The 16,266-nt window shown below is 36.3% G+C and overlaps 2 protein-coding genes across 2 annotated transcripts; one reads left to right on the top strand and one right to left on the bottom strand.

The window, feature by feature from the left end:
• Positions 1 to 759: 759 nt before the first annotated feature.
• LOC132276509 (uncharacterized) lies at positions 760 to 6,477 on the top strand. The gene is made up of 3 exons (XM_059777963.1): positions 760 to 2,419; positions 3,327 to 3,516; positions 5,992 to 6,477. The coding sequence occupies exons 1-3, from the start codon at positions 806 to 808 to the stop codon at positions 6,117 to 6,119; spliced, it is 1,932 nt and encodes a 643-aa protein (XP_059633946.1). The 5' UTR covers positions 760 to 805; the 3' UTR covers positions 6,120 to 6,477.
• Positions 6,478 to 6,820: 343 nt separating this feature from the next.
• LOC132276510 (uncharacterized) lies at positions 6,821 to 13,780 on the bottom strand. The gene is made up of 3 exons (XM_059777964.1): positions 13,316 to 13,780; positions 9,901 to 10,108; positions 6,821 to 8,382 (listed from the first exon to the last, which is right to left on the bottom strand). Exons 1-3 carry the CDS (start codon positions 13,320 to 13,322, stop codon positions 7,911 to 7,913), a joined length of 687 nt encoding a protein of 228 aa, XP_059633947.1. The 5' UTR covers positions 13,323 to 13,780; the 3' UTR covers positions 6,821 to 7,910.
• Positions 13,781 to 16,266: the final 2,486 nt, after the last annotated feature.

Raw genomic sequence — 16,266 nt, forward strand, 5'->3', positions numbered from 1 at the left:
CAAGGATAGTTTGGCTATCCAACCCCTTTGAGTTGAAAGACTTTGGCACGCCCTTAAAATAAATAAATAAATAAAGAGTCAAACAATTAGGGATATCAATTTTGTCAATCTCACTAATGGGAGGTGCATATGAGGCCTTTTTGTTATGAAAACAAAGGCAGGCATGAGAAAAAAAAAAAAAAAAATTTTAATTTGTTATGGGTTACGGGGCGGGATGGGGTTTGATAAAAACCCGCCCTGCATTGCCCCTTATATATATATATATATAATTATTAAGAGTATTAAATTAACCTAATTCAACAAACCCTCACTAATATGCTTTTAATATTACGTATTCTTTTGGAACTTAGAGCGTCTCCAATGCAAAATATTATTTGAGAGGAACTACAGTGTCAAAATGTTATATTTTAATAGTTCTACTCCAATGGTGCATTTCATCCAAAATACTATTTGAAGTGCATTATTTTCATGCACGTGCTATATTTTGATAAACAGCATTGTATGAGAAAAAAGAGACATCTCAAAAAATTTTGAGTGCTCTAAAAATATGAGAGCTCTTTTGAGAGCATATTGAAATGTATTATTTTCATTCAGATGTTATATTTTGGCTTTGTGAGGGTATTCGAGATGTTTTAATTTAAGAAGTTATTTAGCGGGTTGACCCGATTCAGCAAACAGACCCAAAGTAGAGTACATGGATCACCTGAAAATTGGGTCCTGAATGTGTGGAACATTCCAAAAACTTCTTGGGTAGAAAAAGCTATGAAAAAATCGATTGAAACACAAAGAAGATAGGCATCAAAAGATGCCACGCTTTTGTTACAGGCTTCATCTATCTCTCGACCATCCCCACCGCTTCCTCTTCGCATACACCTCCGTCCTCCTCCCCAGCACCACCACCGTCACCACAAAATCAAGAACACCAATTCTCAGTATGTCCCTATCATCCTCATCGTCACTACCATCATCAACATCACCTTCTACACAACAAGACCCAGACCATCAAAAGCATTTGTTAACCGAAGTCCTGAAATACCACGACCAGACCAAACACTCCTTCACCAACTACGCCAGAGGCCCTCGCGGCCTTGACTGGGCCAACCAACCCAACCCATTTCGCCGCTACATCTCTGCCCCTCTCATCCCTCTCCAACACCTCCCAATAGACGATCCCAATTCATCAACCATTGACACTCCACCGTACTCCTCTGTCTTCAACTCTCTTCCATCTCCGAAACCCATCTCCAAATGCACCATTTCTCAGTTCCTCTACGACTCTCTCGCTCTATCAGCTTGGAAAACAACTGGGTTTTCAACCTGGTCGCTTCGCGTCAATCCCAGCAGTGGCAATCTCCATCCAACGGAGGCCTATGTCATATCCCCTCCAATTGAAACGGTCTCCAATTCGCCTTTCGTGGCTCATTACGCCCCGAAAGAGCATTCATTGGAGATCAGGACCCAAATACCATCTGGGTTTTTGCCCAAATATTTCCCAAAAGGCTCTTTTCTTGTAGGGTTTTCGTCCATTTTCTGGCGTGAAGCCTGGAAATACGGCGAAAGGGCGTTTCGGTACTGTAATCACGATGTGGGTCATGCCATTGCAGCGGTTTCGATGGCCGCCGCGGGGCTTGGTTGGGAGGTGAAGCTTTTAGATGGGTTAGGTTATGTGGATTTGGAAAAACTTATGGGTCTTGAATTCTTTCCGGAGTTCAAAGTTCCGGCAAGACCAGTAGGGGGAAAGCTCCCTGAGATTGAATTTGAGCACCCGGATTGTGCTCTTGTTGTTTTTCCAAATGGTTCTGGTGGTTTTGATGTGAATTATGAGGAATTGAGTCTGGCAATATCGGAATTTTCAAAATTGGAATGGAAGGGAAAGCCTAATTTGCTCAGTAAAGAGCATCTTTGTTGGGACATAATATATAGAACAGCAGAGGCTGTGAAGAAGCCATTAGAGGTAGAAAATAAGTTGATGGTTGATCCATTTCAGAGTAGTTCGTTGTTTAGTGAAGGTTCATATAAAGGTTTCACTTTGAGAGAGGTTGTTAGGAAGCGTAGGAGTGCTGTTGATATGGATGGACTTACTGTAATGGAGAGAGGAACATTCTATCAAATTTTATTGCATTGTGTTCCTTCCGGTCATCGAAATGGAGAGAAGCATAAGAAACAACTGGCATTGCCATTTCGGGCTCTGCCTTGGGATTCTGAGGTGCATGCTGTTATGTTTGTTAACAGGGTTGCTGGATTGCCAAAGGGTTTGTATTTCTTGGTGAGGAATGAAGACCATTTTGATGATCTTAAGAAAGCTACAAGGTCCAATTTCAAGTGGGAGAAACCAGAGGGTTGCCCTGATGATTTACCTTTATACGAACTTGCAAGAGGTGATTATCGGGAGATTGCCAAACGGCTTTCGTGCCATCAGGTGTGTCAATTATGAAGTGATTCCGTACTTCTTGAGTCTTTTTACATTATGTAGCTATGCTCATCTAGTTCTCAAATGCTACGACATAGACACAGTGACACGATAGAATTGTTGATATTGTCATCAGTTTTTCTTACTGTCTTACACCCTGTAGTTAATAATAAGTCTATGTAATGTCATTTCAAATAACCATCTTACTCAAGAACATAACAGGCATCCTAGGTAAACTAGAATACTTCCTCTTTCTCTTTGCTGAATGTACACATTTAGGATGTGCCTGTTGCACAGATATATTACATCCACATTCATGTCATTTCCTCTTTATATTTTATTATTCTTCTCAAAGTATCCATTTTGTGGACGGTGGTTGCAATGGTTATATTGATTCATGAACTGTAGCAGGAATAGATTGTCAAATATCTTGTAATTTGTGACTAAGCATTGAGAACAATTACCAAACTATAAACATTATGGATAAAGACAAGATGAACTATGGTACTGCATTTTTTTAGAAGAAGTGGGTGGACGATTATCAACTGAAGGAGTTGTGGGATTAAATTAATACTGCAAACATTTTATATTTATTCAGGATTTTTTTTTTTTTCAAGTTGTTGATCTTGCATAAACACTGCAACAGATAAAGTTTAAAGTATACTAATATTTTACCATGTATATTTATTTATTTTTTATATAATTAAACTATGAATTATTCTTGAGCAGTATCTGAATCTAAAAACACTCAGTATTTTATGAAATCCAAGTTAGTCTCTATGTCCTTTATTACTCGATTCCCAAGTTTGATACTCTTTTCTAGCAATACCCTTTATTTTTTGGAATAAAGGAGTTCTAAAAGGTGACCTGGGCAAACTTCCTAACTTCTTGATTAATCATTTTTGTGTATATGCAGGACATTGCTGGTGATGGCTGCTTCAGCCTTGGTATGGTGGCTCATTTTGAACCTACGATGCGCGAAAAGGGTGTGTGGATGTATCCTCGATTGTTTTGGGAAACTGGAATTCTGGGCCAGGTGTTGTACTTGGAAGCGCATGCAGTTGGCATCTCTGCTACTGGAATTGGCTGTTTCTTTGATGATCCTGGTATGTACTTGTATTTTATAGGCCTCTCATTTCTGCTACTGGAATTAGTTGCTTCTTTGATAATCCTAGTATGTGCTTGTATTTTTAACCATCTTTCTGCTTAGGACTTTAGATTTCATATGCATTAATGCTTAGGCTCATGGTGATTTCATATGCATTAATGCTTAGGCCCATGGTTGTCACATGGACTGTTAGTGTAGGCATCGGTGTTCTACATGCAGGCTGAAATTTAGTAGAAGCAGTGGTTTGTTTTGGATTTTACATAGTATTTACTTTGAAAAAAATGAACTTCCCAATTTTTTGAGATGTATAGAAATTTGTTTTGATGAACTGGCCTTATATGAATATGGAAGTGTTGTAGAAGAAGTATGTATGTAAAATTGATGAGGACATCGTTATGTTGTGGTTTCTCTTATTTGGAATCAGGTTGTTGTGCATTAATGCCTAGGCTCATAGTTGTCGCATGGACTGTTAGTGTAGGCATAGGTGTTCCACATGCAGGCTGAACTTTATTAGAAGCAGTGGTTCGATTTGGATTTTACATAGTATTTACTTCGAGAAAATTATGAATTCCAAATTATTTGAGAATCTGAGATGTATAGAAAATTGTTTTGATGAACAGGCCTTATATAAGTGTTGTAGAAGAAGTATGCACGTAAAATTGATAAGGACATCATTATGTTGTGGTTTCTCTTAATATGGAATCAGGTTGTTGTGCCAGAAGAAACCCAAAAAAAATTGGAAAAAAAAAACCCAAGTAGCGGATGAAACAATTTATTATTTGAAGTATGACTGCACTTTAGTAGAAGAACTATGTGGTTCACAGAAATTCTGAATATTATTTAGGTAAGCAAGTAATGGATGAGACGATTTATTATTTGAAGTGTAACTGCTCTATAGTAGAACTATGTAGTTCTTCCTCACCAGTTGGCACATCACAAGAACTTAGTTTTCAAGAGCTGACCTCACAAACAGCCGAAGTCATGGAGCACCATCTTGGATGATAGAGATCTCCAGCCTTTGAGAACTCAGAAATCTTTGGTTGTGGAACAGACAATCTTAAAATTTTCTCCCATAAAGATATTGTCTAATCATCATGGACTATGCCCGCAAAAGTCACTCCCAAATTCTTAAGAAATTGCAATCATTGAGTCATGTCAAACGTTCTACCCAAGAGTTGCACTTACAATTTTCAGTCTCTGAAAAGCAACTGGCACTACTCCCTTAGAAGCCTGAAGCATGTGAAGCAGCTACATTGACAGCTCTAAACTCCGAAATAGCATCATTTTGAAGATATATCTGATGCTCCCTTTATAATCACTTATAAATTTCTAACTTGACAGGGATCCCTTTATTTTATTTTTATTTTTTACAAGGAGACACCATTAATAAAGTTTCATTCTCAGAGTTGATAGATTATATATTAGTGTCACTTCATGATCAAAGCATCTATGAGCCAAAATGCTGAAGTAGATCTCCTGAAAGGCCAACTGCTTGACATGATCCCAAGTTGACACTTGTTCGCCCCTTTCCAGGTTCATCACATGGAAAACAAAATGGGCCTTTTCATGTAATGTGTTTGAGGAATATCCTTATACCTTCCTTCCTATTTTTCATCCAGATGCAATGAAGGGAAGGATCTGTGGTAATTTTTTTTTAATAAAAAAAAAAATTGGTATGATGCCTACCAAACAAGGAAGCAGGACCTATTGAGTTAGTGTTTCAACATGGAAAATTTTTATTTTCTAAACTCTTTATTATTTGCTGCTTCCTAGTATAGATTATTATTCTAGTGTGACAGACGAGTTATAACCATGAATCAGTTCAAGGCAGACCTAAAATCTACAAGTGAGCCACAACCCTAACCAACCTTCTCCCAACTATTTGGAGTCAACATTTTGTGTTGTTTCAACCCACCTTACTTTTCGTCTTCTCCTTGTCCTTGCATCTGTCTCATTGTAGACCGTGAAGCATCTATTAATATATAAAAGACCAGCTAGTCTCCTACATTTAGAGACGGTTATCAGACCAATATTTCAAATACTTTTCAAATTATTCATGTTTATTTATTTTCATTAAAGAAATAAAAGGTCAAGTGATAATTTAACGAGTTTTAACTGTGCCACATCAACCTTAACTCTCTCACTTCCTATTCCTACTTCAAGGTCTTCAATTTCGTCTACCACTCTTGACATTCATGGTCACGCATGTGCAGCAGTTCCAATAGAGGGAAGGACAAATTCACTTTGAAAAGTTAGCTCAAGATTACAACCAAATAATTACGTGTAACAAGCCTAAGCCTAGGTCACCATAGATCTATTTGCCTGTGTGATAGAATGTGCAATGGACCATAGATCTATTTTCTTGTGTGATAGAATGTGCAATGGACCATAGTAGTTTCAATGTCTCGCATGTTGCATACACATGGCTCAAATGTTAGCGCAACTAAAATTTTCTTTTGTTGATCTTTGGCAGTGCATGAGGTTCTTGGACTGAAAGGGGCAAACTTTCAGAGCCTGTATCATTTTACAGTTGGAGGTCCAGTTCTTGACAAGCGGATAATGAGCCTACCTGCATATCCAGGCCCTGGTGTTGATGCATGATTCAGATAACATCGTTAACCTAAGCTGACCTATTTTTCATCTTCTCAGCACAGTTTCAACACAATTCCAATACATCATTACATTGATTGGACAAATGCACTTTTTCCATATGGTTTAGTATTTGGTAAGTTCTTGCCTGTATGGCTGTATTGTACATCTCCTGACTTACTACTGTAAATTTTCTTTGAATTTTCCTTCTTTCTTGTCCACAATCAAAGGGTTAGTTATTATTATTATTATTATTTTTTTCACAATACCTAATATTAGTTAATTTGTAAATTTGCAATGCAACAAGGATTGCTGCTTATGAGCATTGATTGTCAAGTCAAGAAGAGTGGCCTTCATGCAAATTTCTTAATCATCATACATGTCTGAGTTATCTCTTTGAGTTTCATTACTACTTCACAATTACGTTAATGAAGTATCAACGTCCTCAGGAAGCTACCGTGTGTCAGTTTTTTGTGTGCAATAGATGAAACCCAAGCTGGTTTACTAAAGTTGACACCAAAATATGGCATATATACTTTCAAGCTTTAATGCAGGAAAATCTCACTCCATATAACTCATGTACAATTTATCAAGCTTGCAATTATGTATATATGCGTTTGTGTCAAATTGACTGGATGCAAGCATAATTATTCATGTTCAAAGCTCGTATGTGGAAGAAGTGAAACTTGTGAAAGGTTTAGGTTGGAGTGAGATGAAGCCTTTTAAATGAGTTTCCACTGTACTAATAACTCTGGAAATAGTTCAAATAAACAACCAGAAACGAATAGAAGCATTCTTGAAAACTTGAAATGAAAAATATGAGTCACCAACAAACTGATATCTGACAATGAAAATAACTGAATCATACTGAGATGTGACAATGGAGAAAACTGAATCATACAGTTGCTCCGTAAACCGACAATAATTCCTTCCAGAAGCCTGTTTGCTGGAAAATAGAAATCAAAGCAGCAGTAGTAATTCTGGCATTCTTTTGGGAGAGAAGGAAATCTGATATGCCGACTCTAAATAGTTGAGAAAAGGGTTTTGTTGGGTTGAACCGCAGATGGAAATGTAGGATAATCTATAGATGGCACCATCATCCGCAGCCTTACATTTGCACCAAATGCTAAGAGAACTCTAATATAGGCTGGAGATGTTGTATCTTCTCAAGCTCCGACTGAACATAGATATTGAATTAACATCTTCTAAAGTTGGCATATCAAAGACACTGAACATTTGATTCCCCACAATTAAGTCCCACTTTAAGCAAGATGCTCACAATATATATAGTCACCCTTCCTTGAGTTTGATTACCAATAGTTGGGCAGCTATATACCTTGATCTGTTGAAGGAAGTTATGGAAAGAGGAACGATACCAATCAAACAGTTTCAGGAAGATGAATCATGTTTAAGAACAGCATGAAGTAACTATTCTCCTGGCATCCCAAATTGGATTAGATCCTGATGGCAAAGTACCCATGATAACATACCGACTATAAAATGCCTCGGACAATGCCAGCAGGCATCTATGACAACGAAAAAACTGCTGACATGTTTATATAAACTTGACTAACTGCTTGTCATTCCACTCTTTCAATAGCCATAAAAAAAACCATTAACTTGGTAGGTCTTCTCTCACTTTCTCATCCCCAAATTCTTTTGGCATCCTTCTTTTACTTGTAGGCCTTTAAACATGTACCATGTTGCTCCTGCGGGTGCATTAAAGTCCTCACAAGTCCTGACCAGCCCTTATAATGCTTGTACACCTCCAAATCATTCAATAGCATTATAGAGAGCACAATGTTACAAGAATATAGGGAACAGATCTATTTCAAAATCAATGGGGTTATTCAACCCAATAATGTTATCCATTTCGTACTTAAACGAATCCAGGAAAAGACCCATAGAAAGCCCAGCCTTCCAATAATTGAACATAGTGACCAGTCTCCTAGCCTTACCGAATAAAGGAAGAGAAGCCTTATACATAAGGGCCCCAATTCCCTCCACTATAGCCACGGCCAAAGCAGCGGACAGAATATCCCAATCACCTGTTTGCCCTATAACAGTGGCGAAGGCAGTTGCACAATAAAAGCCCACTAAGAAAAACAGTAATTTCATTGGAAGACCTCTCCTTAACTCTTTGATTCTTGCAAGTAATTTAATACGGAAAGCTTGGATAGCCCTATTAAGCCGGGTCCCTCCGTTGATGTTATTTGTAGGAGAAGGATCCAATCTGCTGCCATCTGCACTGCTCCTAATAGACCAGGCCAATTTCCTATACAATTTGAAAACGGAAACTTCTGATTATGGACAAATTTCATATTATGAGGATAGCTTTAGCAAACAATCCAGTATGCCACAGGGCCCACAACAGTCTTTTGATGCAGGGGTGGATCCAAAAAAATTAAATTGGAGGAACTGAATTAGTAAAAAAAATAACGGTTACAAAAATTATAGAACGTAATATTTTTCCTAATAATAGAATCTCCCAGGGTGAATCTAAGAAGATTCTTTATAAAGCAAAAGCATTTCATAACTTGCCAAGTACACAAAATAAAAAGAATAATAGGTACAGTAGTTGTATTCGAAATTTTGTCCTGCTCCTTCAAATGTAGATTTTCAAAAACAAGACTCGAGAGTCTTACTCAAATTGAAATTTTTATAAGTTTTGGGGGCACATATTAAATCATTTTAGTATATTGTGACTCAGTATTTATAGGAGGCCCATTTTTCAGGAATTTTACACAATTTTGGAGGGGCCTCATGTTAAATATTTTTACTATTTTATAACACTATTTATGGGAGGCTTATTGTAACGTGCGACCCGAACTCGCAACTCCCTCGTTGTCGGTTGGTCCACCCTGCCTACTCAGGTTGACCACCCGAATGCCCTCCGGGCCTGGCGCTTGGCGTGACACTGGATCAAGGAATGGGTCTGGGTCTAACTCTAATACCAACTGTAACGGGTGGGTGCTTGCCCATTTACCAAAAAATAAGGGTGAGCAAATAATCCGTCAATCTGGTCCGAACCAATCCGATCCGTGTGGTTCGGTTCGATGATGGTTTAGAAAAATAGCAATCCATTAACCAAACAGTGGTTCGGTGATGGTTTAGAAAAATAGTAATCCGTTATTCGTTGTCGGTTAACGTAACCGAACCAATCCAATTCATTACCTTAATTATATATATATATATATATATATATACTTACTGTATTTCTATTTTTTTTTTTTATTCATTATTTAAGACTTTAAGTTAACCCTAGGTCGCCAAAGTCATTAGTCATTATAGGTTTTTAATTACTAATTTGAGATTTTAATGGGTCATAAAGTGTAATCATATTGGGCTGTTTAAAAAGCCCAATCTGTTGAAACCGAACCGAACCGATCCGTTATTTCACGTATCGGTTTGGTCCGGACTGAAGGTCCCCGCGGATCGGTTTAGTTTCAAATTTCACCAATCCGTGAGGACCGAATTGGATTGAACTTTACCCCCAAACTGAACCGATCCGATCCGTGATCAGCCGTACCAAAAAACCTAAGCTATTAGGTGGGGCTAACACCCAACCCATATATACCCAATCCCTCTCCCATCCGGATCCGATGTGGGACAAACTCTTCCTTGTTGCACTTATCTTCTAGAGATTTTGGTTATTATTCTTTTTCAGGCATGATGGGGAGAACACCCCTATCGTGTCTGTTAATAGTTATGTCCCTGTTTTGACTTTTGATGCTTATTAAACCAAAGATAGAAAAAAAAAAAAAAGGAGTAACAAGTCAATGGGTATAGTTACTTGGAATTATTGGCAAAAGAAGGTTGAGCTGCATGAAATAAATGAAGCTGAGAATGCAGTCCCTTGCGAAAGCCAAAAGCAGTCTTGTGGATGCAATCGACAAGGGCCCAAGTGAGAGATCTTGATCCGCAACAACTAGGAGCTGGAAGTTCAGCATTTGCTGAATAGACAGACGATGGCATTTTAGTTGCCATTACCATATGGAAACCTGCAAATGAAAATTTATGATGATGTATGATAACTATCAAAGGGCAGCAGAAAGTGAAACAGCAGACAACCAGAAAATTATAGAAAGTGATGATATCCTAATATAATTAAATAATATCTGCCTACTCAGTGGTATAAAATCAAATTATATTCATAGACAAAATTTCACTAATTTGGGTTTTTATAATCTTTCACAAACAAGGAGTGTCCCCTCTCAAGAAGGTTTTAAAGTTCCCTTTTGTCGCATAAATTACAAAAGTATAAATATAGTAGCAGTATATTCCGATTGGAAGTGATGACAGATGATTGAAAACAGGGCCACCCAACCTTTAGCTGCCTTCCCCTGCCAAAAAACTAAAAAAAGGAAGAAAAAAGACAAGCAGACACTTTAAAAAAAAGAAGTGATAGAAAGGTATAAAATAAAATGCAGCACACCAGGCATCTATACCATGACCAAGAACCTCTTGGGTAAATTGTAGCTAGTTTGTTTCCCCTGTCACATAAATGAAATCTAGTGCTCTTTTAGAAAAAGACTAATATGGTTAACACTCCACCTAAGGACTGAAGTGCGTGAATCACAATTATTGTAACTTTCCACACGAAACCCAATAGGCAAATGCCATTCTTCTCATCTGTTAACATTTATGCCCCCCAACTAAAAATTGCTAGAGCTTGTGGACAGTGTTATAAAAGGCCCAAGGCGCACTAAGGCGGTAGAGGTCCTTTGGAGCCTAGGCGCAAGGCAAGGTGCGCGCCTAAGTGAAGTAAAGCGCACAATGAAAAAACTAAATTACTATTAGAGAATCAAATGTTGTCAAAGCCGCACCTAGGCACACAACAGGCACTTGTATGAGCCTGCAGCCTAGGCGCGCCTTTAACAACACTGGTTGTGGACTATGAATAGTTCTTCAGCCATGTGGAAAACTACATAATTCTATACATTCAGCAGTTTTTCGTACTGAGGATTCTTTATTTTTCTTCTTTCATCATCATCCCTTGCTTTAATCCCATGTAAATAGGGTCGTCCACAAGAATTCTCTTTTTCCATTCTTTTTTATTATAACCCATCTCTCCTATAAGCCAATCTATGATACTTGGAATGGTATCTTTCTTGGCAGAAGCTAGGGTTTTAGCTTGGTGTGATTTGGGCGATTGGGCTATCAGCACGGCTGATCATTTAATTCTCCAATCGTACCCCTCTTGGACAGACCAAGTAATCTTGAACAGACCTAGAGCTCCAGCGATTCCAGCCCAGACCTCCGACGACTACACCAATACGTTGCTTGCTTTCTTTACTCTACACACACACACACATATATATATGTGCAAACTCTAGCAATTGAGACAGTTATATACGGCCGCATATATATACACATAAACTGATATCTATATATATACGGATTGCTATATATAACAGGTACACTGATGTATACACATGCACTTATATATGGCTGCATATGTATACACATTGATCCCTCTTTCTCTAGATATATACACTGATAACTATATATATTGATTGCTAATTTGCTATATATAACAGGTACATTGATATATACATACACACGTATCTTGCTGATTGATCTTGATTTGTGGAGGGTTATCTTGTCTTCTTGATTTGAGGAGGGTTATTTACCCTATTTGTCTAGCATACACAACTACTGATCTGCCCTGTTTATTTAGGGCTTTTGCTACATGTCTTCTTTTCTCACTCATATTGCATTGTATTCAAATTGTCAGATAATCGATTTGTAAAGGGTGGGGTAGATTAGTAGGAATAAGACATCATAAGTCAAGGATAATCGACTCTCCCAAGGCTAGATGTGAAAAATAGGCGGGTTGGTGTTAGGTAGACAGCCGACCATAAAATTCAAGTCAAATCTCTTTGATGAAGCTTATAATAGAAAATAATGGAAAAAGAAAATTCATGTGGCCGACCCCAATCATAATTTCATATGGGATTAAGGCAAGCTAATGATGATGTTGAGCAAGAGCTACAAGGTGAGTTGGTTTTGAATTCAATACACGATCAAAAGCAGCCTGATTAGAGCATATTATTGGCATGTCATATTTATGTGTCTCCATTTAACACTTCCATCCAATACTAAATAACATTGGATGTTAGACTTAATTGTAGAAAAATAACACTAGAAATGTGTCAAAGCATGCATAAGATGTTTGATACTATGTGGGAGAGAGTGATTTCAGGAAATAGGTTGGCTGTCCAAATCCCACTTACTGTACATTATGTTAATACTTCAAAGACAGCATGTGACATACAACACTGTAATCATAACTATAAACAGTTAGTCCATCTTTTCATCCACCATACGCAAAAATTGAGCATAGAGGAAAGACTTGCTTCATTTATACATGTACAAACAAATACAGAAATGCACCTAAGAATGTAATTCTTGAATTTGTTGCTCTCTTCGTCTTTTTTTATTTCAGCATATTCTCGGCCTCAAAAAGAATTTACATAAACACTTTCTATCCACCTAAAATTTCCTTGTGGAGCATTCTAGAATCACGCAAAGAGCCTTTTTTTTTTTTTGAGTAAGTATTTGAATAACACAAAAGTAACTTAGACTCACATTTAAAGCCAACAATTCATCACATATTATAAGTTCACTAACCAATCATGATTGTTTGACTAGGATATATCATTTCTTGAATCCAAAAATTAGTAGTAAGTAATTCACCAAATCACAAGGCAAACAAACAATAATGCCCAAAGAAAATGAAACCCATAATTTTTTCTCTAAAGGAATAAAAAAATAATAATAATAATAACAACAAATCGAAAGGAGTAAACAGATAATCTCAATTCCATGTGGTTCCCAATCACCCCTTTAGTTTATATAGCTCTACTACATCTCTTAAATCCAATTATGATAACCGATTGAAAAACAATAAAAAAAATATAAATAAATATAAATAAATAAACTATTGTTCATGCTTGGGATTAAGAAACACCCTACTTCACCTGAGTTCTACAAATCATGCTTGGGATTAAGAAACACCCCACTTCACCTGAGTTCTACAAACAGTTTCAAAACCAAATCTTCACCCAATAGGTAGAGAATTAAAATGATGAACTTTACAAATTGCAATCGACTGGACAGTTTTGAGCTTATATTGTATACCCAATACATCTCCAAATAAAAACATACACACAAACACAAAACCAGAGAAATTGAATCTGGCTTACAGGTCATTCAGATAGATGGTGACTGGTGGAAGAGCTTGTGCTTTGGATCTTCTCTGTGCTATTTTTCACATCGTTTGGGAGTGAAAGCCAAACCATTGCTTTTTCCCATTCGGCTTTGATAAGAAGAGAGCGCTTTTGGGGTTTGGACTTTCGGTGGATGTGAAATTTCTAAAGGTACCAACCAAAATCACAAAATCCAATCTTTGAGATTAGAAGGCAATTTGGGCCTGCTACAGAAATCACCCGTTGGAGAATTACAGGACAACTTGCATTGATAAAAATTACTAATAATTTCAAACCCATCACTATTCTGGTTAGGCTTGAACAAATGTGTTTGGCAACAGAGTTTAACCCTAACCCGACCCTCATGCACACTAAATTTGAATTTCATCAGAATTTTATAACAGATTAAATTTTAAAAAAAATTATGATAAGAATGTTAGGAGTTGATAGTTAGAGGAGAGGGGAGGGCAGCGGAGCCATGATTTCAATTCAGAGAAGGCAAGGTTTAATATATATATATTAGAGTATGATTCAAAAATTTAAGGGGCACGGTATATAATTTTTTATATATGCTAAAAAAAAATTACAAATTACTTGTATATATTTTATTGAGTGGGGGGATCTTTCACATAAATAGCACCATGTAAGGCAATGGGTAGAACTAAGAGAAATGACTCCTATCCTAGGGTCATTGTAGACGGTGGCGAACATATAAGTATCCTACTTTGTCACAGGTTACGGACAAAGGAACAGTCGTAAATGTTCACCAATTGGTTAGAATTGGTAAGTAACCTACCCGCTATTCTGCTTCTTCATCATGCCCCCTAGGCCTTAATTAGATCCTCCCTAAGGAGGGTGCAAGACTCAAATACGAGTTCACGATCAATCTAATCATTCGAACAATACGAAACTTGGTAAGACGCATAATTACACCCTAATATTAAGACATTTATGATTTTTTATCTATTTTATAAATGTTTTTAACTAGTTATGTTTTCCAAGATTAAGAGTTGGTCACCATAACAATTAGGTTCTAAAATGTAAAGTTTGGAACCTCTCCAACAAATCTCTTATCCTGCACGCATTTGACTTATTATCGCCCAGCGAACATTCTAGGTTATATATATTGTGGTGGAAAATTTTCCCACAAACCACAGGCTCCACGGGCCCATCTTTTAAAAAAGGAAAGCCTTATGCTCTCAAATCTCAATAGACCCAACAGCAACACATAAGCAGTCCACATGATCAAAAAATAAAACTTTGACCACCACGGAGGTGAGTAAACACATAGGAACCAAAAAAAAAAAAAAAAAAACCAAGGGCAAAAGATCGGGATCATTTGTAAAATCAAATAAGGAAAGCCTTAGGCTCCGGTTACGGTTACAATGTACACTCTTCGTGTTAATTTAAGTGTTGTTTATAGAAAATAATAATTTTTAAGAAGAAATGTGAGACGTGTATTATTTGTCTAATTTATCCTTTTAAGTTTGAAATTTTTAAGTTTGAAATTTTAAACTCAAATGACGTATATGAAAAGATGTGAAATATTTTATTTTAAAAAGTAAAGTAGATTTTATTTAAAAAAGTAAAATAGATTATTATTTTGAGACAGACAAAAGAAAAAATATAATACTTATTTTAAAACAAGGGAGTGTAATATAAAATGTAGGTAAAAAACCCCAATGGAACGGACAAGCTGTTCCCAGCCATCTAGGTCTCCTTCCTCTGAATATTTCTTTTTTATCATTGCTTTCAATTTTTCCAGTTACTTTTGATTGAGTGTTTGTGCATTTGTATATATATTTTTTCGAAGGAAGACGATACTTTGCCCTTAATTAGAAGCCTTAGCCAATCTCTTAAAAAAAAAAAAAATCTATGTAGCACAGATACAGGATATTAGATACGAACATGAAACTATACAAATACGTTGACATGTATCATTATTATATCATATATATCATTATTTCACTACTTTGTCGTGATAGTATTCATATTATTTTCAAGATTATTAAATAGATTTGTGTTAGAAATGTTCAGAAAGTGTGACAAAGTGCTCACGAAGTGTCTCGGAAGTATCCGAAATAATAAAATTAATTTTTATTTATGATCACCTATATAAAGTGTCGAATACGTATTTGAGGAGTATCCAAGAAGTATCGATATTCAACACGGGTACGACTATTTCGTAGAAGTGTCCACGCTTTCTAATTGCTAACTCACTGCTACTTTGATAACCTTATTATATACTTAGACTAAAATAATAGACGACACTAAACCCTTGGTGCCAAATCCTGTAATTACGCCATAAGCAAGGTTAGAGTAACATCATTTTGTCACTATTAAGGACTAATATCGGGATGGATTAGCTTGATGATTATGACTTGCACATTAAACCGTAAATATATATTTATACACACATATGTATATATTAGTAGGTGGATTAGAGTAACATCATTTTGTCACCTTTAAAGATTAAATACGGATGGATTAGCTTCATGATTATGACTTGCAAATTAAACTATAATAAACACTACGGCTCCGTTTATTTGGACGTAAAATATTATTTTTAAAATTTTTTTTCAGGTAAAATATTCTTTTATTTTTATTTTATTGGTGTTTGGCAAATGTCTACGTCAAGGTCGAGATCGAGGTCCAATCCATCGAGCGGGACATGTAAAATAATTTATCAAAAATTAATAAATAAGTTATTTTTATTAAATTTTAATAATTATTTTCTCCGTAAATATTTTACGACAACTAAATAGTAAAAAATAAAAAAAAATATTTTACGAACAAAAATACACAATTCAAAAGGTCAAATGATAAAGAATCAGTTTATTTTTTAAAGGTAACAAATTAGATGTGAGACACTTGGATTGCATGCACTCATTCTGATAGATTATAAGACGTAATCAGGAATAGCAGAATTATTTGGGGACAGTTTTATG

Source organism: Cornus florida, unplaced genomic scaffold, assembly GCF_030987335.1.
Source record: "Cornus florida cultivar Cherokee Brave unplaced genomic scaffold, ASM3098733v1 CherokeeBrave_3.0.0_Hap2_Chr10, whole genome shotgun sequence".
NCBI lineage: Eukaryota > Viridiplantae > Streptophyta > Magnoliopsida > Cornales > Cornaceae > Cornus > Cornus florida.

Coding starts and splice junctions, on each gene's coding strand:
- LOC132276509 (XM_059777963.1), top strand. CDS start 806: ATGCCACGCTTTTGTTACAGGCTTCATCTATCTCTCGACCATCCCCAC. Junction 2,420..3,326: donor AACGGCTTTCGTGCCATCAG/GTGTGTCAATTA, acceptor GTGTATATGCAG/GACATTGCTGGTGATGGCTG. Junction 3,517..5,991: donor CTGTTTCTTTGATGATCCTG/GTATGTACTTGT, acceptor GATCTTTGGCAG/TGCATGAGGTTCTTGGACTG.
- LOC132276510 (XM_059777964.1), bottom strand. Junction 8,383..9,900: donor TCTTTTGCCAATAATTCCAA/GTAACTATACCC, acceptor CAAATTGTATAG/GAAATTGGCCTGGTCTATTA.